This window comes from Ixodes scapularis, unplaced genomic scaffold, assembly GCF_016920785.2.
Source record: "Ixodes scapularis isolate PalLabHiFi unplaced genomic scaffold, ASM1692078v2 PGA_scaffold6__148_contigs__length_123643588, whole genome shotgun sequence".
NCBI classification, from domain to species: domain Eukaryota; kingdom Metazoa; phylum Arthropoda; class Arachnida; order Ixodida; family Ixodidae; genus Ixodes; species Ixodes scapularis.
The window spans coordinates 77,046,809-77,072,295 of NW_024609881.1; the positions used below are offsets into that span (position 1 = coordinate 77,046,809).

General features: G+C 48.1%; 1 protein-coding gene across 1 annotated transcript in view; it reads left to right on the forward strand.

The window, feature by feature from the left end:
• Positions 1–25,487, forward strand: part of LOC8029571 (diacylglycerol lipase-beta) — a 94,664-nt gene that overhangs the window by 49,909 nt on the left and 19,268 nt on the right. The window contains exons 3-6 of the mRNA XM_042294822.1: positions 102–267; positions 4,118–4,264; positions 9,263–9,459; positions 14,049–14,139. Coding sequence (XP_042150756.1) covers positions 102–267; positions 4,118–4,264; positions 9,263–9,459; positions 14,049–14,139 — 601 coding nt within the window. The remainder of the gene's footprint in view (positions 1–101; positions 268–4,117; positions 4,265–9,262; positions 9,460–14,048; positions 14,140–25,487) is intronic.

The following is a 25,487-nucleotide window of genomic DNA, read 5'->3' on the forward strand; positions in this document are numbered from 1 at the left end:
CTCCTAAAAGGAACGCGTTCTAGGAACGCCGTTCCGTACAACACTGGCCTAAAGTGTGCCCCCTCTGGAGTCTGGACTCACGGAGGTCACTTCTAACGCAGGTTAATAGCTGCCTCGCTCCTCTTCTGGGATCACCAAGACTCCTGGCTGTGCCCGGAGTCCCTGCACATCTACGTGTACCTGGCCGGCGCCCAGGTCTTTGCCGCCGCAGTCATTATTCTGTGCATAATCTGCGTTCTGGTCAGCACACGGGGCACGATCCTCCAGGTAAGCCGTGGGCGGCGACGTTTAAACTGCTGCAGTAGCAAAGCCCCATTAATAGACCCTTTTCAAAAGTGCTCGCCATCTGGTGGTTTGTGCGCCAATTACCCGAGTCCGCCATTCTTTGGGCACGTGCTCTGAGCATGTATTAGACGCGAGAGCTGAGTCAGCGTTCGACGTGAGCTCGACTCAGTTCGTTTCAAAAACAAGTGGTGCGTCAGCGCTCCGCAAAGATTTGGATCCCGTCCTCGCGCTAAGTGCCCAATGGATAGATGAATGGATGTTAATGGTCATACCCAGAGCGTTCTATGGACTATAGAGAGAGTTTGGTCAATGGGAGGAGCGAGCAGAGCCAGGGTGCACACCAGATACAGAAAGATGGCTTGACATGCCCTCATGGCCAACCAAAAGCCAAAAAGAATCCCCTAGTGGTGGTAGCGAGAAACTGTTTTAATCAAAGGCGTATGTTGGTATATGGTTTTAATAAGCGCGTAAGAGTTAAATGTAGTAACCCTTCGTGGTTGATAATAGGGTGCATGTGATGTTTCGATTATGATCGTGCAGAAAGATGTAAGAAACGAATGTGGCCACTCGAACTCTGTTTTGCTCCAACAAAGTGTGGCCGCTCGGACGGCAGGTTCCCGACCCTCGGTACCTGGCGTACGGATTATGTCGATCGTTCCGCTAGTCGCGCTCTTCCAACATGATTTTGGATGACCGTAATTGAAACATAACGTGCACCATATTATCAGTCACCGAGAGTTACTCGGACGCACTTATTAATTTTGTTTCTCGCGACCACCGCCAGGGCATTATTTCCGGCTTCTGGTTGGCCACAGTCGAATTTATGAAGACGTCCTGGAACACGCCCAGGACGCTTTCGGCCATTGGCGTCACCTCATTTGACTCGTATTCTTCCCAATGAATGGCCAAACTCTCTGTATGTATGGCTCTGGCTATAGCCTTTATAACGGGCGGTACCTATAGCGCCACCTAGCCTAAATCTAAAAAATAAATGGTGACCGCCATTGTTGCTTAATGGGATTTTGAAAAAACAATGTCTGTTAAAGCCCATTTCACGTGCTGCGTTGACTGACGTGCTCCGCAACAAACATTGCAGCCGCACTTTCGCAGCGGTTTTATATATTTGCGATCGGTGCAAACGCTGCCTCACTAACCGCAAGTCGCGCGGTGACGTGTCACGTGACCGGAAGAAGCAGAGCAGAAGCTGCGTGGCCGGAGTCACTCTCTGGACAGTTGTTTCAGCTGCTCTAGGGGAGCATCGAGAGCGATATTTATTGTAGCTTAGAAGGGTCACGGATTCAAGACCCAAACTAATATATGAGCACCTTAAACCTTTTGTTCGAATGATGTAAAACGCGTAGTTTTTAGTTACTTAAACATTAAAGTCCAACCTTTATGTCGTTTACGTTTCATCACAAGCAAAAACAACCGCACCGCAGCAAGCAAAGCAGCAATCTTATGGTGGATGGGGCATGTGAAACCAATCATTGCAAATAGCGTTGCTGTGCAAACTGCCACATCTATGTTTTCTGCAAGGGCGCTGCATGTGAAACCCCCTTATTGCGTGACCACTAAGCAGCCAATGCCATCGCAGAAACACCCGGCAACGACAATCATCCAGTACAATTAATACTACCATGTATTTGCACCTCTCGAGGTCCCTAAACGTACATTGCGCCTCAGTGCACTACGAGCACCAATTGTCGATTGCCATTGGATCACTACAGCCAACGAAACGAGCTTGCGGTACCGCACACGAATATTCGTGCTGCCTCAGCGAAACAAATAAACCGTCTACCATAAAGGCTTGGGCCGGCTATATGGGTAGTACGCTCACTAGTAGAGATTACATATTCCAGAACGTAATACCGAAGGTTTGGTGAAGAAAGCCAAGGCACAGTTGGCCACCTTGGATTCAATCCGCCAGCCAATCACTTCCACTCATTCTTTGACGTCACTGACGTCAGGGGCTGATGAACTGGCGCACGCTAATTTCAACGTCGTTCTCGCCAAGGAACGCCGACCTCCAGAAGTGCACCCGGGTTTACGTCGCAGAGCTGTGCCGTCATTCGTTTTTGTGCGCGGTAATTTCTGTGCGACGATGTGCGATTTCTGCGATCTTCTCGCCGTCCAACTTAGTCGCTGTCGGCGTCCTAAGTGCCTCTGCCCGGACGATCGCGTAAGCCTCGTTGGACGAGACCGACAAAAACGGTGCCGATCGCTTCTTTTCAACCGTTTTATAGTGTTCCCCACTGAGACAAGCCGCGTTGCAAACTCGTGGGGATACGAGCGTTTTGTCGTGATAGTTTTTGTGTGACGATGTGAGAGTTGTACAGTCGTGTTCTCTGTTCTCTCTGCTCTCTGCCTTCGCTTGGAAAATCGCGTCCCGTCGTGACCAACGAAGCTTCCTCTAAGCCGATGTCTTCTCTTCGTTCGTTTAGTGTTCGCCCTTGTGACAAGGAATGTCGCAAAATCGTTATGGTGTACGCGCTTTTTCGTGGTGGCGTGACAATGTTGCCGACCCACAACTATCGATGCCAGCAGTGCTGCTTCACTGAACCCGGCCCGCTTCCCAGCTTGCTTTAATAAATAAAGCATGCCAACTGCGATATTCAGTTATCCTTGGAGCTGGCGCCCTCGCCGAGCCTAGTCGTTGTGATCGGTCGGTGGTAAATCGGATAAGCAGTAAAAGACCTATTGCTATGTTACCCAAGCATCAAGGAGAAGGCAGATATTCGTGTTCCATGCGCCGCACGTGCCGGCCTCAGCATTAGTAAATGCCTAAAACAAAATGCATCTTGCACGCGCGTTCGTCAACGCTTTATTTTGGTTATTTATTTCGAATCTTTTATACCGGGAAGGCGTGCGCGTGTGGTGCGTGGAACACCAATTCCTGCATTCTCTTTGATGCTTGGGTAATATAGCAAAAGGTCTATTTCCTCCTCCTACCAATGTCACACATGATGCTGCCGTCACCCTAGAAAAAGAGGTAGGAAATCTACCAGCTTCTAGCCTCGCTCGAGATAACACCTCGCAGCGATGTCGTCCCGTTCAAAAAGCAGCGAGATCGCGCCCGAAACCGACGTTGCTGTTCAGTGGCGTACCAACTTGTTTTTGAGTGGGGAGGCAAACCAGACACCCCCCCAGAGCCTGTGGGCGGTGCCCTTGGTATCCTTTGGGCGCCGCCGGCCAGTGTTTGCCTTGCCCAGTGTCGGCTGTTTTGAAGGGGAACGCGGGGGGGGGGGGACGGGGGGGGGGGGGCGCAAAACACATGCCTTGCCCCCCCCCCCCCCCCAACTCTGAGGACTGGGGGCGATAAGCGCCCCCCTTGCCCCCCGGTTGGTACGCCCATGTTGCCGATGTCACCATATCGACCAAGTCGCGGAGCAGACGACGCACTACGTGTTGCCACAGCTCGCACGACTCCGCCGGCTCCCCAATTTCACGGTGATATATAACAGCCCTTGTGCACTGTGACTAAGCGAGGTAGTAACGCGTTGACGCCACCAAATGTCAACGCTCATAACCACGGGACGCTTGGCCATAGGGAGGCTGATGACGCCGCGGGCAAGTAGCGGGCTGACGGGCATCTCTACACGTACCGCGCTTTTCAATGGCCGATTTCGAAGCGCTCGCCAGAATCGAACATTTAGAACAAAGAATACAGCCAATCGTTCAAAATTCAAGCGTGCGATAGTCATAAACAGATAGAGTTGATCATGTTCAACTTGTTCCGGAATGTCAGAGGTATATTTTAAGTTTCGACTCACCGCCACTTTAAGACTACAACAGAAAACGATCACTCGTTTTCGGGCACCTCTACCTCTTTCAGGCGACGCCCCGTAAGCACATGTCTCTGGTGCTGTACATCAAGACAGCACTGGTCGTCACCGAGATCTTCTGGCAGGGGTTCGGCACGGTCAGGATCTACTTCTACCAGGACGAGTGCGTGCCGCTGGAGCTCTGGCACACGCTACGAGTAGGTACACCTCGCCCTCTGACGCGATACGATTGTCTGTAGACGCAAGGCCGATTGTCTCCTCGTCTAGATATTGTCTCAAAATTTAACCATCGTCCACGTGTCTAACCATTGTCCCTAGATCTAACCCAAAGATATAATCTACAGGTTAGATTTGGACACCTAGAAGCAGTGTCTGTGCAGCGCGCAAAGCCACGATCCCGCAGCTACTACCATCCTACAGAAGGCAGTCTGCAAACGCAGCCTGAGGAACGTTTCTTTCTTGTGTGACGGTACTGTCATTTTGTTCGTACAAAAACTTTCTACGAACCTTTTCCAAGAACATAAATGTACGAAGCAAACAGACTTGGAGCATTCATGAGGCGTGTCCGCAGAGACTTTCGTCATCATGTGGCCGTGTCTTTTGTTTGGTGTATCAGCGGTGCGACTCTGGCTTTAAGCAAGAATTAACATACTGAAAAAAACAAACGCACCCATATGACCGATGTTCCCTGTAATGCCGCGTGAGAAGAAATATTTAAAAAATTAGTAGATTTATCGGTGCACTCTACAATTTTGAGAGGTTCGAAACAGCTTTATTGTACTCGTACACGCGTTCTACATTGAAAACGTGCGAAATATTATCGAGAGATTCTGTCTCATCCATCTAATTAAAATATCGCTAAATAGCAAATGAGTCGGAACAAATAAAAAAACCTACCCATTTATGTGCTTTTTTATTGATACCTAAATGAGTATGAAAACAAAATACAGGTCGCAGCTCAACATGAGTGCATCATCCGAACTCCGCCCTCGTTTTATGAAACAGTGCTTTAGCAAACAATGTGGCATTAGTCATAGAATAATTTCTGCTTGCATAAGCTATGTTTTTCATGTTTTTAGTTTTGCGATTAAAACATTTAGTGTTAATAGGGTGGGTTTATCGATATCGAAAAGCTAGTGGCGTGGCAAAATACCTGAGAGGTCGCGATAATTTTTTGTTTGGTAGGTCGTAGGATAGCGGAGTTTTGAAAACACCATGTATAATGATGTTGTAACACATCTATAGATACTAACTACTTCTTTTCTCCAGCTCAGCATGGTTTTCGAAAGGGCCTTTCGTACGTGACTCAGCTTGTTGAACTTTACCATGATCAATTGTTACAACAACTGAGAGTGGAAGTTAAACGCATGCTATTATCCTTGACTTCGGGAAGGCTTCTCATTCTGTGTCCCACCCTTTGTTGTTATATAAACTGCGCTTGTTGGGCCTCGATAATTTTTTGAAAGAAAGCAGTGGTGTGGTCATTAACGGTGCAAAATCTGAATTTTTTGCTGCGACATCTGGCATTCCGCAGGGGTCAGTATTGGGGCCTCTCTTATTCCTCGTTTTTATAAATGACATAGCTGTAGGTATTGACTCGCCTGCGAGGCTGTGCGCAGATGATTACGTTTTATATCGCAGAGTAGAACATTTACGTGTTCTGCACTTTTACAATCTGATTTAGATAAAATATCCAGTTGGTGCCGGACGTGGGAATTAAGTCTCAATGCTGACAAGTGTGTCCACGTCACTTTCGGGAAAAAACGCGACAGCATCTTATCGTGTTACTCTATGAATTATCGACATTTACATAGAAACATGCATCTGAAATATCTTGGAGTCATTTTATCAAGCGATCTTTCTTTTATTGCTTACGTAACACAATGTGTACAAAAGGCTGGTAGAATGTTAAATTTTATTAACAGAAATCTACGCAGTGCTCCCAAAGAGCTAAAAGAAACTGCTTACTGTTGCTTGGTAGGACCGATGCTTGAATATCCGTGTGTTTTGTGGGACCCGCACCAAGCGTACCTCGTCATTAAAATAGAAAAAATTTTAAACCGTACTGCAAGGTTTGTATCGGGAAAGTACGATAGAACATTCAGTGTGACAGAAATTAAACGTGAGATCGGTTGGGAACTATTAGATTTAAGGAGAAAAAAATTTCGTCAAAAGTTTTTATTTTCTATATTTAGTAACGTCACTAGAATTGATAAGTATAAATATCTTGAATTACCAAACTATATTTCAACCAGAATAGATCATCGTAACAAGATCAAGGAAATATTTTGCCGAACTGATTATAAAAAATATTCATTTTTCCCGCGTACAATAATGGACTGAAATTCATTGCCTGCATCAAAATTTAGTACAGATTACGTAGGATATTTTTTTCCTGTGTCCCGAATTTTTTAACATTCAAGAGTTTGTGTGTGTTCTTTTACCTAACAGTATTTATTGTATTTTTGCCATTGTATTTATGTTCCTGATAATGTGTTTTATTTTGCGTTTCCCTGCTGTAATGCTCCGGCGCTGCAGGTTGTTTCTGTAAATGAAAACAAAAATACGTCATAAAGGTTATATCGTAATAAAAAAAGGAATACGTTTGTGTTTAGAGAGTGTAAGGTCGGTCAGCCATTGACGTATGTCGCCGCGGTCGAGCGTACGGTGAGAGGGTCATGGCCGTTTTCTTCGTCAGAGTCCAGCAAAGCATTGTGTCGTGGTGGTGGGCGCGCTTCGACAAAGAACTGCGACAGCGAGACTTCTGTTGAATGTGGATGGACCCTCTTCGTTCTAGTCTTTGTGTTTGCGTTGTTCTCTGCGTCCCGCGACGGCGTACGCGTCTATCACATACTACATTAGATTGCCATTCTCTTTGTATGTGCTATGATAGTGATAAAAGGGGAAACGGTCGTCCATATTTACTCGTTCTGCTTCCCTCTTGATCTCCGTAGTCCTTCACGTTTGGTTTGTAAGGCAAACATATGTGGCGGTAGCACTGAGTTCGATCTCTGTCGCGTGCTTGGCTCTCCGTCATCCTTAGGCAGTTCTTCGTTCTTTTTGTGTGTGCACAAGCCCACAGATAACCACATTACCCATTTTTTTGTCACTTTTACTTTCTTGTATTAGACAACTGATGGTGGTAAGCATCATAAGACATCTCTACGTGGCTGGGGAAAAAAAGTACTGTGGTTTGTGTTTGCACGAGGGCTTAGAATAAAGTCAAGTGAAAGCAGTGATTTATTTTCTATCCACTCTCATTCTTTCTCTCTCTCTCTTTTTCTTTCTCTCTCTCTCTCTCTCTCTCTCTCTCTCTCTCTCTCTCTCTCTCTCTCTCTTGGGTGGGGTCGGGTCGGATCGGGTGAAAGAGGTCCAGTTATTGAACGGAGGGTTCGAGTCGCTTGGAGCCGATTGGTTCGAAATCAGGTCGGTGGTGATCCAGTTGAGTTGTGCCAGTTGCTGCAACGTGGGAAATCATGTCGTAGTCGCGGTTGTTCGCACAGCCCTAGTGGTCGAATGGTGATCGTCGTCCTTGCTGAGAGGAACTTCGTGGTGGGCGGGCTTGAGACAGTCTACTCAAGCGATTTCGTGACGATTAGGTCATTGATGACAGTTTTTGCTCCTCTTGTAATTAACTGATAGCAACAACTGTAAGGTTGTTAGAGGGGTCTCTTAACTCCGTCCTTGCGTAGGAAAGCATGCGTGCACATGTACAAGGTGTGTGAGGCGTAGATGGTATGCCGTTTTTGTTCTCGCGATCTTGTGGGCGGACACCCCGCGTTGACCATCGAGGTTTGAGTTGCTAAACTCGTAGGATCAGGAGCAAGCTCATCTGGTTAGAGGTAAAAGATTCTAAGGGAGGCGTAGCGTGTAGTCGTACCAGCTCGACCACACCACGGCCGCGGTCGCGTTCGACAGCTGCTCGTCTTCCCAGTAGGACCATGGGTGAGGTAGTGCTCCACCTAGTCGGGTGTTCTTGGGTCATGGGTGATGAAAGCGTTCCACGAGGCCGTTGGCCATCGAGTGGTAGGCTGCTGTGCGGATACAGCTAGTTCCCAGAAGTATGAGTAGTTTCTCGAACAGCGTCGGGCTCAAAATGACGGCATGGATTTGTCGTAATGGTTGAAGGGACGCCGAATCGAGAAATCCACCTCTGCACCAGAGCTCGAGCAATGGTGTGAACCTGTCAGTTCTTCGGGCAAAGGTGTGAGCCTGTCGATGCCGGTGGGCAGGAAGCGGTGCCTCCCAGATGGAGGCAGGGGAATGTGAATATGGTCGAAGTGTTGCATAGTATCTGGTCAAGATCCATTTGGTACAGATCTATGGCACTGAACCTTGAATTTTGGATGTTGGAGGCAGCTTCGAGCCCAGGATCGCACATTTTTGTTGATGCCCGGCCAGAGGTACCGTTCAGTCACTAAGTAATGTGTATCCCGGATACCAGGGTGAGCTATATTGCGCGGGGAATCGAAGACTTGTCTGCGGAAGTCGGCAGGGACGATTGGTCTTGTTGCTCTAGTGGAGACGTCGCACACGACTTTCGCGACGCCACCGGGCAACGAAACCTTTTGAAAGAGGAGTTGGCCCGGCGAGCAACGTAAGCGTTGAAGTTTCTATGTTGAGCTTTTCTAAGCCACTAAATCAGAAGATCTTTAAAAAAATTTGGAGCGCACGGGAAGTGTGCTGGTGCGCTAAAGTTACCACTCATGCAGCCGGAGCAAGGCTGGCGGCTCGAAATGTGGAGGATCATCTTTTTACCCGCGTCAACCCTAACAAATCCTCGAAAATATACGCATTTCGAGCAGCATCGTCATAAAGTACGGATGGTTCGCTTGTTTTTTACGCATTCGTTCATCTCTTGAAACCTGGCCACAAGCGCCTCGAGAGGGAACTTTTTGAGGACATCCCAGCACCTAACTACAGTCGGGATATAAAATCTAAGGCCTTCGAGCGCATCTTGGAACTGTGGCAAATCCTTCAATAATTGTCCTTTTTGAGAAAACCGGTCTCAAAGTGGGGATGATTCGGCTGTTTTGACGCCGAGCTATCCCTACGTGATAAGGGTCCTATGGGTCATATCTTCTTTCCTCATGTAAATTTCCCTGGTAGACCTTGCCTAAAACTGCATCCGAGTTTCTTGTCAAAAGTCATCGGCCTGATCCAGGCATATCCGACGCCCTTGTGCATCGCTGCAGACGCTCCTGTGGGTGGTCTGGGTCATGCTGTTCCTGCTGCTCCTATGTGCGTACTCCGTCTACAACCCGTCGGGCTCCATCAAACACCACCCGCGCAGGGACCTGTCCGATCTGGAAATCAGCGAGGACGTCAAGAACCTCTTCCTCGAACCCACGGAAAAGGGAAGCCGCAGGCTGCATAGGCAGTGGTTCAAACGGTGAGCATGCGCAATATCTATACACCTACTCATGTTTTCGAACAAACCCCGGAGCGCGGCACGGCACCGAATCCGCGCATGCGCGATGGGGTGTGGGCAAGAAGCGCCGCGTCCCGAATCAACACACCGTTGGAATGCGATGTCTTCGTCGTCGGTGGGAGTCCCTTCGCTCTTTTTCGTGTTGTAATTGTTGATTCTTTGTCTTTATAGAAATGTCTCATTACTTTAGTTGCCTGAGCGAAATTAACGAGGCTCGTTACACCACAAACCTTTTAGTAAAAAATGGGACGGTCGGCGATTGATTCCGGGTGAGCGCCGTAGAATTGACGCTAAAGCCTAATATACATGTTGAGATACGGCTCGCTATTTTCAGTCGCGACGTAGCTCGGGCTGCAAAAACGTGAACGGTAGCTGTGATTTTCGACGTCGATAGTAAAAATCGCAAGCGGAATCGAACCAAGTGATTCAGGCGTAACAAGTCGGAGTCGGCCACTTGTATAAAACGATCAACATCTCCTTGTATCCACTGTTTACACCGAGCCTGCTTAACCCCAGTCAACTTTTGAACTTAAAAGTATTCTAAGAGCTGCACTTACCGGAGCGTCTGGTCTACTGGCCGCTGTCGTATACGAACGAGTTTGAAAGAGAGCACGACAGTTTAAACGATCAGACGGCCGTGTGAACATGAAGACGCACTGAACGTGGTTCGAGGGTGGTATGGACTTGACGGTTTTTCCGCGTTCACGTTGGAACAAAAAACAAGTAAATCTGACTACCACAAGTCTCCGTGAACTGAAACCTAAAGTGCTTCCTGCACAAGCAATCGTGGTCCGACGATGTCCGATTTTCTCTTTTCACGGCACCCATCAACATTCTCCGACGAACCGAGCGAGCAGAAATCACGTGAAAGCTGATCTTCACACATTTCCCGACTCTTTGGAACAGCCCCGGTCGCGGCGTTACGTCAAGAAGGCAGGTCTGGTTTTGTCCAAAAGGACGCAGAAAATGCCCCGTCCCGCATGTCGACTTCCGCCCACAACCCCCAGACCGGAACTGTAAACGCTGTTACGCCAGCACCGCGGCGTGACGTAACAGCGTCGCCGCACGCTTTCATCTCCTCCTCTCCTTCAGTTTCTCTCCGTACATGGCGCAAACTGAGGGGAAGGGCGAGGCGAGAGCTCACAGTGGGACGTTAGAACACCGAGCTCTGGATGTAATGACTTGTAGATGAACGCATATCTATAGCTGCCTCTACTCGCTCTTCGAACGCATTCGAACGGCGAACTCCAAGTCCTGCGTTCGCGTACGGACGCGTTCGAAGAGTACCTAGAGACGAAGGCACTAATAGTAACTGTTATCAACTTCTGTTTTTAGAGGAGTATGTACTGTCGAGACCGATTATAACAAAGTCAACGGTAATCGGAAATCACGTCGCTGTATCCGCTATTTCATTTTAACCGACTTCGGTTATAATGAGGTGCAAAAGGGAATAGGAGCTCGTGATCGCTTCGCTGTGGCCACTATTTTGTTATAACGGACTTTGTTATAACCGGTATTGACAGTACAAAGATGGAGACGCTAAGGATTGCCTCCCTCGTCTCTACCCGCCGTCTCCGTTCGATCAGAGCTTTCCGTCCACTCACTAACCATTCTGTCCAGAGCTCGGTGTTCTGACGTCCTCGCACGCTCTCGCCTCCTCCTCTTCCTCGGTTTCTCGCCGTATAGACCTTTTCATTTCAGTAGTTGCCTGACCGGCGGGTAGAGGGCGCTGGCGCACTCGCCGCCATTAGGTTGCTTCAATTTGGTCGGTTTCTGTTTCAACGTTCAAGCGATTGTGATGCTGTTTCATGCCACTTTCGATTAATTTTGCGATATGAATTTCTTTCTAGTAGCACACAGCGAATGAAACAATAGTATTGAGCCACTTGGCAAATCACAGAGTGGTTCCGAGCCTAAATTGCGATCTTTTTTTTATGAACACCAAATGCGTCTGATTCCCCCCATCGTTAATTTCGGCCAGGTTCGGTGGTGAAACAACTGCGCTGATGCACAGGGAGGAGCACCATTGTCCACGGCCGTACCCGCGGACACTAATTTTAAGAAGAAAAAAAAAAGTAAAGAGCAGGACAAACTCAGCCTGCAGCGTGCGCTCGTTGCCTGCCGCCGTGCTTTGGCTGTGCGTGCACCGAGTGGTACGCAAGGTAGATAGCTCGCGCCCAAGTCAGATATTGAACTGATCATCTTATATTGCAACAGACTATATTGCATGAGTGCTTAGTGAAAAGCAGGTCGACAACATGATTAACAATATGCTGAATCACCAAGAACAGATGAACTGACAAGTTTGCTGTTCGATGTTTGGTTTCCGTACACCAACCTTTTCTAACTTCGAGACTCGAAACGTATTTTATAATGACTAGAAAGGTTTCATATAATCACGTAGACAAGGACCTGTGTAGAAAGCTGTTCACTGATTTGAAGCGATGCGCTTTGCACATTTTGACGTCGCCAGCTACTGAAAGTAAATCCCTATTCGCCGTCGACAACCGGCTGCACTCGGGTGATTTTTATGCAGAAGGATTCTTTTCGGCGCCGAATTTTGTGAATCATAGGCACTATCAAGCTGTCTGTGACAGTTTCTTACGCGGGAAGTTCAAATATTTGTGTTGAAATAAATTAATTGAAACTGCATGGTTCTATTAAAAAATGACTCGAGCAACTGAAACACTATGGACATGGGACCAAGCACGATATACAATTCCGTGGAATTCCTAAATAAACCGATGAAGCGAATGCTCATATCACACACGCGATTAAGAACGTAAAACAGATATAGGTGTGATATTGCGAACAAACAAGTTGCCTAATGTTAAGGTACCATTGTTCCTAGCATAAAAATAATTCAAACTAAATTTTTGTTCCCGCGCGCCTTGTTCACAAGTTTCCTGGTGTAATCAAAAGAAACTGTTTTCGATCTTTTGGAGCAACAAAACACCATGTTTTCAGGAAAAACACGTGGCTAATTACGCTGAGTGTTTTTCTTTCCTTCCTTGACACCAATGCGCACTCATATATAAGAACATTGGGTTTCCTATTGCAAATGTTCCGCCCTTATTAGTAATCAAACCTCAGTTCTCATAAGTTATTGGTTTTTGAACTCTCGATATTCAATGTGCGCAAGTGCTAACGCTGATTCCTGTTCCTCTAAAACCTTTTCACACGTATCCCGCACGCCGACGGTAAAAAATATTCAAAACGTGTTACAAAATCAACTACAGAAGTTGTGCGCATAATGTTGTAATGCAATTATATGGAAGACACTTTACGGAGTGAGGCAACTTGCAAGAGACGCGGTGAAACGCGACGAAAAACACAAATTCAACGCATCCGCCAAGGCGCGGACGGGAGAGCGGAGCAACAAGTTGAAGCAACCTAATGGCGGCCGCATCACGTGATTCCAAGATGGCAGCGCCCATGCGGCGGGGGGTGAAAAGGTCTATAGGAAAAGAAACTGAAGGATTTGAAGGAAAGTGGGGAGTCGCCAGACTTGTATACGGAACTTATTGCAAGTGACCAAATCCCTTGTCATCGATTACTCTTTTTTTATTTTTGTAATTATTTTAATCTGCCTTTCATTATAGGTGTTAATCACGATAGCAATTTGATTACTTCTAAAAGTAATACAACTCCTTGTAGCCATTTAATCATATACTATATTTCTTCCTCCCCTTCGAATGGCGCCCGTCGTTTCCGCAATATTCCTGCTAAGGAATCCTCGGCCCAAGTGTCCGACACGGGGATACCGTCTGCCATAAGTTGAGGATTTCAAAGAAAAGTAGTTTGTAATTCGGTGATCCTAATCAAATACCGGACAATACGAAAGGCCCGTTTTCGAACCGGCGGAGAGATGTGCCATTGGGAAAATCTGAAGTAGTCGGAAAGGTAACGGTTAGCTTTTTAAAGTAGTAACCGTCAATTACTTTTTTCTCTCAATTACTCATGTAGTCTAAAGGAATAGTCTCTAACCAGGAGTAATAGTAATTGTAATCAATGACTGTTTTTAGTAATGTGCACAAGACTGGTAGACGTTACCTAGCTGTCCTTGCCCCTACCCACAGTCTTTCTCTAACCAGAGTAATCGAGAACGTCGTCTGTTCCTCGATCAGGGTCTGGTGTTAAGCGTTCGGCATTCTAACTCAAAGATCCTGTCTCAATTGTCCGCATACTGCTGAGCGACCGGACGCCATTATTAGGCAGTTGAGCGTACCGCCATTTCAACCTCCTTGCGATAAACTTTATCTTTTTGGCAACTCGGCCCTGAAAGTTGTCTCGTTAGATGCTGATGCGTTTAGAACCTACCACACTCGGTTGCCAAAGTGGCCAGCTCGCACCGATGGATTGATTTTTGCTACTGTACTGCGTTGCAAATCACGGAGGATGCCTATCTGCAGCCGTGGCATCGTTTCAGCGTTTGACCAGTCGGGACGTGGTTACCGGAACGACACGTTTTGTTCTCACGCGTTGTTAACAACCAAAGGCGGCGACCGCGTTACGACGCGTACCATAATGCGGCGTGCCTTTGTTTGCAGGACGAAACGCTGCTTCTGCTGCATCTCCAGCAACGAGGAGAGCAAAGAGGCGTACTGGTACGTCGCCGAGCTGCTGGCTACATACTACGGGGTAAGGGTTCGAATGCTATGCACCGTTTCATACCGGGTCAGCTAGGCCACACAAGGTCGTGACCAAGACCAAACACTCCCAGAGGGAGCCTCGCGAACAGGAAAAAAAGTAGCGGGATTCCGATCTGTTCGTAAAGCGCTGGATATTCCTACTTACCCGGGTTCAATATACCAACGTTTGATCGCGCAGGCGGCGCCTCCTTTCAGGCAACATTTCATGGGCGCCGCCATCTTGACGTCACGTGACCCAGCCGCCATAGCCGCCCTTCAGTTTCTCGCCGTTCCTCCGCGTTGTGTGCTGCACCGGCCACTACCGGAGCTTTGTTTTCGCGTTCTTTCACGTTCCCCGTTGAAATCGTGTGATTTCTTTAGGTCTTTTCGATATTTCGGGCTTTCATTTAATCATTTGATGTCTATATTTCAACATAGCTCTTGAATTTTCTTATTTATGAAATGGAATAGGACAGCGAATGGATCGACGGTACAAGATTATGGCTTCAGAAACCATGTAAGTTCATCGCATTCTAACGTTTTTTTCGCTAATAAAGGGCAGTCAACACCATCGCGACATATGCAAATTTCAACTGACGCAGAAAGGCTATCCAGTCGTGCGGCTTGCTGCATGTGCGCGCTCGTTTCCGTAAAGCCGACCCCCATGTAAGCGATTTAGCCTGCGACGAGACGAGCGACGGCGACAACGACGACAGTCATCGACGAAGATTTCTCACTGTCGCCTGCTACATCGCTTGGTTTTTTGGGTTTCGTAGCTCACCGTCTTGGTCGCTTGCTCCCGTCGCTTTCATGCGGTTTGCCTCGTCGCGCGACTGCCCGAGCAACAGCGAAGCGGGTCACCGTCGCTTGTCTCGTTGCTCGCCGAATCGCTTGCTTGTGGTTTATTCTTAATATCGAGGCGCCAATGGTTACATACTGTGTGCATCGAAATTAATTGAGTATAAACCACATGTAAGCGATTTGGCGAGCGACCAGATAAGCGATTTGGCGAGCGACCAGATAGGCGACGGCAACCCGCTTCGCTGTCGCTCAGTCAGTCGCACGACGAGGCAAACCGCATGGAAGCGACGGAGCAAGCGACCAAGACGGTGAGCGACGTTTTCTAGAAATCCAAAAACCGAGCGATGCGACGGGCGACAGTGAGAAATCTGCGTTGCTCGTCTCATCGCACGCTAAATCGCTTACATGCGGGTCGGCTTTACGGAATCGAGCGCGCACATGCAGCGAGAAGCACGACTGTGATAGCCTTACTGCGTCAGTTGCAATTTACATATGTCGCAATAGTGTTACCGCCCTTTATTAGCGACAAAAACGTAAGAATGGCATGAACTTACATGGCCATTGAAGCCTCATAATCTTGTATCGTCGACCCATTCGCTGTCCGATTCCATTCCATAAATAAGAAAATACAAGAGCTATGTCGAAATATAAATATCGAATGATTAAATGAAAGTCCTAAATATCGAAAAGACCTAAAGAAAATACAAGATTTCAACGCGAAACGCAAAAGAACACAAAAACGAAGCTCCGGTAGTGGCCTGTGCAGCACACAATGCGGAGCAACGGCGCAAAAATGAAGGTCGGCTATGGCGGCCCGGAAAGCGCGCGAAGGGCGCGCCGACTGGTGGCAGCTCGAGTAACTGACTCGCTGAAAGCGTCTATAGTCAGCGCGGCTGGTGCGCAAGAAGAGCAGCTTTGGAAGGGCTATATGCCACCTAGGAGCGGACCCAACCTCGAACATAGGAGTTCGAGGTTGGGTCCAATGATCGCGGTCGTAGGCCGTCTCAGAGTTGCGAAAATTTCGCATTAGATGGTACCTCCTGTCTAGCTAAACTTAGCTAAGCTTGGCTTTCTTGTCGTCATGCGGGAAGAAAGTGAGGTAGAAGAGGAGAGGAGAGCGAACACCGGAGCTCTGGTTGGAATGATTAGAGGGTAGGTCCAAAGCTAGCTGTCTTTTTGTGTTCACTCCACCCGCCGAACGCGTTCAAAGGCGAATAACAAACACCGGACGCCGGCGTTCTACCTTCCGACGGATTTGACGAATGCAGTGGAGACGAAGGCAGCTAGCTTTAGGTCTACCCACTAATCATTCCAACCAGAGCTCGGTGCTCTGAAGTGCCCGTGCTAACTCGTCTTCTCCTGCCCTCAGATTCTGCCCGCATTAGAAGCTGACGTCGAGTTGCCAATTTGGGCTAATGGCGCATCCCACATTCAAAAGCCATGGGTTGAAACGCCCATGCCACTGTTGGTTGAGCGTGACATGCATGCCGAAGACGCGCCGTCGTTTTGCACGCGCGCTACGATGGGTCTGCGGTGGCTGTCGGCTGCGCGCCACTATTCGCCTCGAGACTCGATTGTCACCGCTCATGCGGGGAAAAGCAGAACTACACGCTTTGTTTTACACTTACTGGGAGCAAAAACGCATGATATACGGAAACGAAGTCGATGCCACGGGAGGCGCTGATGCAGCGTTCGCGGACTGGAAGCAACTGCTGAGAGCTCGTGCTCTGTATTCTTGCCCGTGCCGTTATCAAAGCCAAAGCTACAAGCGCGAGCTAGCCCCAGCTCCATGGCTTTGAGCATAGCAACCTCTATAACCGCTCATTCACACTGGAAGCGGATCCGCGTTCGAAAAGCGGTTGCGAACGCGGTTGTATAAAGATCCAGTACAATTGCACGCGCACTTGATGTCATCGAGTGCACGTGCAATTGTACTGGATCTTCATACAACCGCGTTCGCAACCGCTTTGCGAACGCGGATCCGCTTCCAGTGTGAATGAGCGGTTAGCGATGTGCGCGACCAAAAGCGTCGCTGCGCTCAGCTTTCCACGATTGGCCAAACCATGGGCATGTGAGCATTGTCAGATTGTCAACTTTGACGGTGTTAGTCTCGGATCGCGATGGCTCCTAGCTTCCACTGTGCTTTTTTAAACACACCACCAAACTCGTCGTCGCACCTGATTGTAAGTAGCCAGGATAACGACTGGTGACGTCACGGCGAGGCAAATCCCAGTCGTGACGTCACGAATGGAAACCATAAGAGGGCGCCACCGAAACATCTAGGCGCTAATATTCACAAAGCCTGGCAGTTCGACGACGGAGCCATAGAGTGGTCGGTCGCAGATTTGGAGCTCAAGGATACAGAGCATTTCTCGAAGAACCTGGACGTCAAAACACACCTTTTGCAGCGGCGAGGACCCGAAACATGATTTTCAAACCCGACGAGAAAAGAAGTGGTAGCGCGAGGAACGCGAGGAGCACGAGCGCACATTCCATCGCTCGGGAGAAGTGTTTCGGCGTCTCGTCGCAGCGCAGCGCCCGTCACGTGGCTCTCCTCTCATCCGTTGCCCGCCGGTCTACCTTTTTCATTTCGGCGGCTACTTCTTTGAGACATGCATTTCTAGTGCCAACGCTCGTCCTGCAGAAGAACGCTTCAAAGCAGCGACCTCGTGGACAAATAGAATCACCACGCGTCTTTTAGAGAACCATGGATAACCAAGAGCACGTTTCCCCTAAACTCAATCTGGGTCTCGAAGCGAATTGAGGTGATGTGCGAGTTTCATTACCTCAAAAGACCCTTTTCAAAAGCCCATGTGAACGCCTGTCCGCCATCTTTTGATTACGCACTTGGGGCATTCATTGGACACGAGGGCTGTGTCGGCGTTCGGCGTGAACTCGGCTCAGCTCGCATTGGACACGAGCGCTGACGTCATCGTTCGACGATGACTCGGATCCAATCATGCGCTTCGTGTCCAAGCAATGGCGGTGGCCAGTGTTGCCCGATGGACTTTTGAAAAGTGTGTACGTCACGGTTGCATCGGGTTCTAAGGCGAGAGTTTCTGACAAACAGATATCAAAACACGACTTTGCTCAATTATCATTCATTCCAAGCTCGTTCCTTGAGCGCGGAAATTCAGAATAATGCCCTCTTGTGCGCTGCACTGGGCGCTGATTTCTGCAATTCCAACGAGAAAATGCCGGCTTGCAAGCAGACATTAAAGTTGGTATCACAAAAAAAGAAAAACTCCTCAGTGATTAACAGACCTTCTTCAAGAAGAGTTTTGCGCGTGCACAGGTCCTCGTCACGCAGTGGGCGCGTTCAGTAGCGGCCCGGAGTCAAGGAGTCACTGACTCCTTCCACTGGACGGCCAAAAGTAACTTCCGGTGCACGTAACTCCGGGGCTTCGGAGTCAAGCTCCGAAGCACCGAGTCCGGAGACGGTGCACGTAGAGTCAAAGGAGCTAAAGATGACGTCATTTCCTGACTGGTGATTATTTCCGGCAATAAAAGAGGAAAAAAACAAACAAAATGGCGGGATAAGCTGCTTCGGTTCTGTCCAATTCTGTCGCGGGTGTGCGGTTTGCTCGCTTTTGCTAATGAAAAGTGCTCAAGGTAAGACGAATAACGTGTTCGAATTTCTTTTTCAGGTAAGGCTCCTTAGGGAAATGCATTGGACCGTATTTTGTTTCGTTTGAATATGCTAATAAACAACGTAAACGTTCATTTGACGCCGTGTCTTGATCGCCGTTGCACGGAAACTCGGTGAATATCGACGATAGTCCTCTCCGCGCTGAACAGAGCAAGGCAGGGTATGAACGCGAATTCGGTAGCTGGTTGAACACTCACGCAGAGCATGATCCCGATTGATGTTTTGTTTGCGTAGCTAAATCGGGGTGCACGTTGGCTGACGCTCGCTTCGGCCGACAAAACCTCGATCGCCGAGCGCGGCCGAACTTCCCGTGTGTATACGAATACATTTTATAGAAAGTTCGTTACGGGGGGCAGAACAAACGTACGGCCGTATAAACGTATCGCAACCTGCGGCGTAGATTCGCCGAGCTCTATATTTTGCGTGTGCTGACGACGTTTTTGTTGGTTTTTATAGCAGTAGCTGCCTTTGCACTGCCAAGCTAAGGGCTCGATCGCGTTGCATCGCTTCGAACAGCAGCGCTAATGTGTACAGTCACTCGCTTTTTCTTCAAAGACCTTGTCAAGACTTCTTCAATACCGGCGTCAAATAAAAGCGATCGTGCTCGCCATCGTCTGCTTCCAGGTTATTTGGAGACCGGCTGGCACAGGGAAGGACGCGGAAATTGCGTAGAGGCAGGTTTGGAGCCGCGGCGTTTTTTTGCCGTTCAGTAGGCGCTCCGATGACTCCCACTCGAGTCACTCCGTTCGGGGGCAAGGGAGGCGCTACTTAACGCGCCCAGTGGCAATCCCGGAAGGGGCTGGAGAGGTAGCGCAACTTCTTTTCTCGGACACCAATCACAGCTCGAGATTTCCCCGCTTAGTGTCGTTTTGAGGCAAAAAAATGAAATATATCCATTCCCCGAAATGCATTTTGCAGGAATGCGAAATACATCTACGAAAATAAAAAAAGCCAGACAACGGGACCACAAAGGCAACACAAACAAAGCGCTACTATCAACTGAGAAACACAAAACTTGAAAGGTCATGTTCTCTTGTTCTTTAATTCAGGCATCTGAACATTGTACCCCCCCCCCCCCCCCCCCCCCCCCCCCGCTAGCCCGCCTTTCCATTCTAAAGAAATATAACTTTTTCGCCTCTTTTTTTTTTTTTTTTTTTTTTTTTTTTTTAGGGGGCGGTTATTTTGAAACAATGGAGCTAATCGGACGTTCCACTTTTTTGTGACGTTAGACAAAACGCTGCGTTAAAGTAGGTCGTGATTAAAGCCAACGTTACTACAGTGTAATCCACTTATAACGATACCAGATATAACGATATATCGCTTATAGCGATCAAATTTTTTAGATTTGATCGCTATTTTTCAGATATAACGATATATCGCTTATAGCGATCAAATTTTTTAGATTTGATCGCTATTTTTTTAGATTTGATTTGATCCAGATATAACGATAATCGGCTATAACGATTGGATTTTGCGGTTTTCTCAATATCGTTATAAGTGGACTGCACTGTATATTACCTCAGTTGTGGAACTCCCGCGGAGGGGGGCACCCCCCCCCCCCCCCCCCCCTTTCCCGCACTCACTTCCGTTCGCCACCCGTCGGTTGAAGCGCCATCTAGATTTTCTTTTCGAAACTAGGTGTTCCATAGAGTATGGTGGAAGGCCATCTAGACGCTGCGCTTCGAAACGCACGTATTCCATAAAATACAGTACAGTTCCCATAGCAGCCGTCCGGCGCGTCAAACGACGGGAGGCGAGTCGTGGTGAGTGAGGGGGGAGGGGGTACTGCTCGTGCAAACAGCGTCTATGACAGGGTGTAAGATAGACAGGTGGTGAAACGAGAGCCAAATGAGCGACCGGATTGTGTCCCCCTCGGTTTTCTCTTTTTCTGTGGCGCCATCTATGTAGAGCACCGCGAACCCTCACTTTAGGTGGACGAACGCTGGCGACCGGTTTAACTGACGGAGGAGGTTTCTCGTGGATTTTCAATGGAGGACTGTCGTGCACTCAGTTTATTTTGCGCACTCTCCCATAGAGTTCCATGCAAATTCGATTCCAATTTTTTTCTTCTCGCCGCAGCGCCATCTGTCGCAAATCGGGGGTACCCGCAAGCCACCCGCAAGCAGACGAGTACACAATCCGGTCACGGCGCTGCGGTAGGTTTCTATGGGCCGTTTCCCCACCTGTCTATCTTACACCCTGGTCTATGAGCAGTTTGGTAACTGAGCTTATCTAATAACGTTGGTTAAAGCTAGCGGCCGTTGTCTCAACTGCTGTCGTCGAAAGCGATAAAACGCGGTGTTTGACTTTCGTCTTGGAACGTGTTCGACGAGTGCAGACGTCGCAAAAGGCTTAAAAACCGGTTTGGTCTCTTTTGGTCTTACTCGATCGCAAGAGTGTGAACGGGCCTTAAAGCGCGAAACATATGTACGACGAAACCGTGCGATCCGACGTCCGATCCAACGTCCGATCGCTGCTCTGGCTCGCCGCAAACAATAATCTGATACGCATGCTTCTGACCGAGCTTGCAATGCATCATTCCGACGGTTCTGATCGGCTCCGCCCAGTTCCGTGACCAGTGCGTGTTGCCTGACTTTCTACAGTCGCCCTTAAATCCGTCAGAAGAGGCTTAAAAACCGCTCGTCTGGAAGTCGGTCGTAGTAGGTCGCAAGAGTGTTTGAACGCGGCTTTAGGTGTACCCACTAATCCTTCTAACGAGAGCTCGGCGTTCTGATGTCTCCGCGCACACTCTTCTCCTACTCTCTCTCAGTTTCTCGACCCATAGAAAAAAGAAAGAAAGGTGTGACCGGCAGAACGGTGGACGGCTTATTGACGTAGAATTTCGTAGTTTTCGAACGCGCTGCTCGGTAGCGAGTCCGGAGGTGGCGTCAGCAGGTTCTTGGCGCCATTCTAGAAGCCCGCCGCTTTCAGCGAGTCAGTTACTCGGGCAGCCACCAGTCGGCGCGCCCTTCGCGCGCTTTCCGGGCCGCCATAGCCGACCTTCAGTTTCTCGCCGTTCCTCCGCGTTGTGTGCTGCACAGGCCACTACCGGAGCTTCGTTTTCGTGTTCATTTACGTTCCGCGTTGAAATCTTGCACTTTCTTTGGGTCTTTTCGCTATTTAGAACTTTCATCTAATCATTTGATATTTATATTTCGACATAGCTCTTGTATTTTCTTATTTATGGAATGGAATCGGACAGCGAATGGGTCGACGATACTTATGAGGCTTCAATGACCATGTAAGTTCATCCCATTCTTACGTTTTTGTCGCTAATAAAGGGCAGTCAACACTATTGCGACATATGCAAATTGCAACTGACGCAGTAAGGCTATCACAGTCGTGCTTCTCGCTGCATGTGCGCGCTCGTTTCCGTAAAGCCGACCCGCATGTCAGCGATTTAGCGTGCGACGAGACGAGCGACGGAGATTTTTTTTATTTACAAATACTGTCGCCTGTTGCATCGCTCGTTTTTTGGGGTTTTTAGAAAACGTCGCTCACCGTCTTGGTCGCTTGCTCCGTCACTTCCATGCGGTTTGCCTCGTCGCGCGATTGATTGAGCGACAGCAAAGCGGGTCGCCGTCGCTTATCTGGTCGCTCGCCAAATCGCTTACATGCGGTTTATACTCAATTAATTTCCATGCACACAGCAATGAACCATTGGCGCCTCGATATTAAGTATAAACCGCGTGCAAGCGATTCGGCGAGCAACGAGACAAGCGACGGTGACCCCCTCGCTGTCGCTCGGGCAGTCGCGCGACGAGGCAAACCGCATGGAAGCGACGGGAGCAAGCGACCAAGACGATGAGCGACGTTTTCTAAAAACCCAAAAAACCGAGCGATGCAACAGGCGACAGTGAGAAATCTTCGTCGCTGACTCTCGTCGTTGTCGCCGTCGCTCGTCTCGTCGCACGCTAAATCGCTTACATGCGGGTTGGCTTTACGGAAACAAGCGCGCACATGCATCGAGAAGCACGACTGGATAGCCTTACTGCGTCAGTTGAAATTTGCATATGTCGCAAATGGTGTTGACTGCCTTTATCAGCGAGAAAAACGTTATAATCGGTTGAACTTACATGGTCTCTGAAGTCGTGTATCGTCGATCCGTTCGCTGTCCGATTCCATTTCATAAATAAGAAAATACAAGAGATATGTTGAAATATAGATATCAAATGATTAAATGAAAGCCCGAAATATCGAAAAGACCTAAATTAAATACACGATTTCAACGCGGAACGTAAAAGAACGCGAAAACAAAGCTCCGGTAGGGGCCGGTGCAGCACACAGCGCGGAGGAACGGTGAGAAACTGAAGGGCGGCTATGGCGGCAGGGTCACGTGACGCCAAGATGGCAGCGCCCATGAAATGTTGCCTGAAAGGGTCTATAGTTATGCTATAGTTAAACAGACCGCGTCGCACAGGGCCCGGCTCCATTAGAGCTCCATTGTATGCTGGACATAAAAACGTGGGACTAAAACGAGCCTTTGTGGCGAAAAACACCGTCTCAACGACGTCATACGCATCTGTTAAGAAATGTACGAGGAAAGAGAAAGACCTAAAGACTGGGTCCACGAAGTTTCCCTACTCATCCGTAGGCTAATCCGCCCGCCGGTCCATTACGCAATGTCGGTCCTCCCGCCGACAACGAGAATGGTGTTACTTCCTGGGGAAAAAAATACATTAATAAAAGTACATCTTGCAACTGCTGGATGGCACAAAGCAAATTATAGTTAATTATATATATTTTTTTTAAATGCAAGTCTGGTTAGTCTTTCTTCTGGTTAGTCCCACCTAACGGCCAACGCTATAGCTGCAACACAAAATGAAGAGACAGCACGCACTATTCGCTGGCATAATAAAATTCCATTGTTTGGCCACCCTAGAAATATATACCGCTTGAACGCGAACATATATATATATGGCTTGCGCAAACGTCCATCACTAGTCATTGTGGTGGCCTTGCAACTAAGACCCCGGTATTTGTTTTGTTTTTTTGCAAGGACAAGCAGACTTAACGGTACTCATCAGAACTAATCAAATTACTTGAAACCCCTAACTATTTTAGTAATCTTGTTGCTATTTGAATAAATTCATTAGAAACTAATCGCAACAATAATCAGATTACCTTCGAAAGTAATACTTTTCACCATTACCATTTCTTCCCTCCCCTTCCACACGTCCCCCTTTGTTTGTACAAGCTTCCTGCCAAGGAATCCTCGAACCAAGTCTCCGACAGTTTGCTGAAATTGGTGGATTAAAGGGGCCCTGCAACCATATTTAAGCGTCTACCTTTTTTGCGGTTTCCACGTCCCTCGAAGTTCGGGCAAGCCAGTGGGCACGGAGAGAGTAACTAAATATCAGTGCGTCATATTTTAACCGGACGACGCGGAAACCTCCTCCACCTACAGGGGCAACCCACGGTACCGAAAGCGCTCGAAATGTGAGGTATTTGGTCCTGGGCTTACTACTGGTCAGAGCCGCTAAAAGATTCTTTTTGGTCGAAATACAAAATATTAAGTGGCACCGAACCGTTTCAGTTATTTATAAAAGTAGTTTTTGTTCACTATTTTGGATCGGTCGTACGAACTGGAGGATCAGACCGGTTTCGAGTGTTCCCAAGGCCTTCGGCGAGCACCTTTGGCTTGCGGTTTCGCCTTTTTGCCGGTATGGTAGCGCGAAGTGGCTCCCGTTCTGAACTAATCTTTACCCCGTGTTTGCTGTCGTTTGTGGCCAATGAAGTGTCATGCCGAATCAGTGTTTAATCGCGCAGCAAATACGATGCGAGCCGCTCTGGCTGCCCGCTTCAAACAGCCTATCCAAAACATGGTTTAGTGGCGCCCTCTCGAGCCGTCGACACGGAGCGCGGCAGCCGTGACCGCTCGCTGAGCTCACTACCCCTCGTCTAGTTCACGGCCATCCAAGGAACCCAGGACGTCAAGAAGGGGGTTATTTTTTGCTTGTTTTTGTAATTTTGATTTGCCTATAACTTATAAAATAAAGCGAAATTTTAGGAAAGAAAATTTTCATTAAGTTACTACGTTCAGTGCGCTCAGGTTCGGTGAAAATTAAAAAACAGTAAAAAAGTCCTTGCAGGGTTCAGAAAACATGTAGTTTATAATATCGATTAGATAGATGGATAGATGTTAATGGCTATACCCTTTGTAATTGGTGGTAGCTTGCGCCACCTAGCCTAAGTCGAATTTAAGAATCTACAGTACGGAAGACACGTTTTCAGACAGACAGAAAATACTGGCGTTTCGAAAATCCGAAGTAATCGGAAAAGTAACGGTTACTGTTTCAGAAAACGACCAATCACGTTTCTTCCTAAGTAATCATGTAACCGAACTGAATACGTTTTTAACTAAGAGTAATTTTAATTGTAATCGGTTATCTTTTTAGAGTAGCGTGTACAAGACTGAGTACAGGAATGAGCACCAGCATGGTGCGCTCACAATCATGTGCAAGCCATGTATACACATGGCTTGCACGCGACATTACCACATCCCCTGCTGGTGGTCATCGTTCTAACCGAGGGAAACAAGTTCGATGGCATGTAATGTCTACCGCAGGCAATGCGAGCTCATGCAGCTAGCCCTCCGCGCTTCTTTGGCTTACCTGAGCAGGTTTTATTAGATAGAATCTTTGCTCCAAACGTGCATATGGAACGCGAAGCTTAGGTTTTCACCTTTGAGCTCTTTGACAGTTCGAGAGAAAATGGAGCTTGTAAGAACTGTGAGTGTAGCAAGAGTTCAGATCGAATGTTTCTGCTCATATTGCCCGCGCGTGTACACGCGCAGCAGCAAGGCCATCAAAATGTGACGTCGGTGTAAGCCATGTAATTGCGGTAATTTTTCTTTTTTTTTTTTTTTTATTTAAGCCCATTGGCGAAAAACGAAATTGCTACCATTA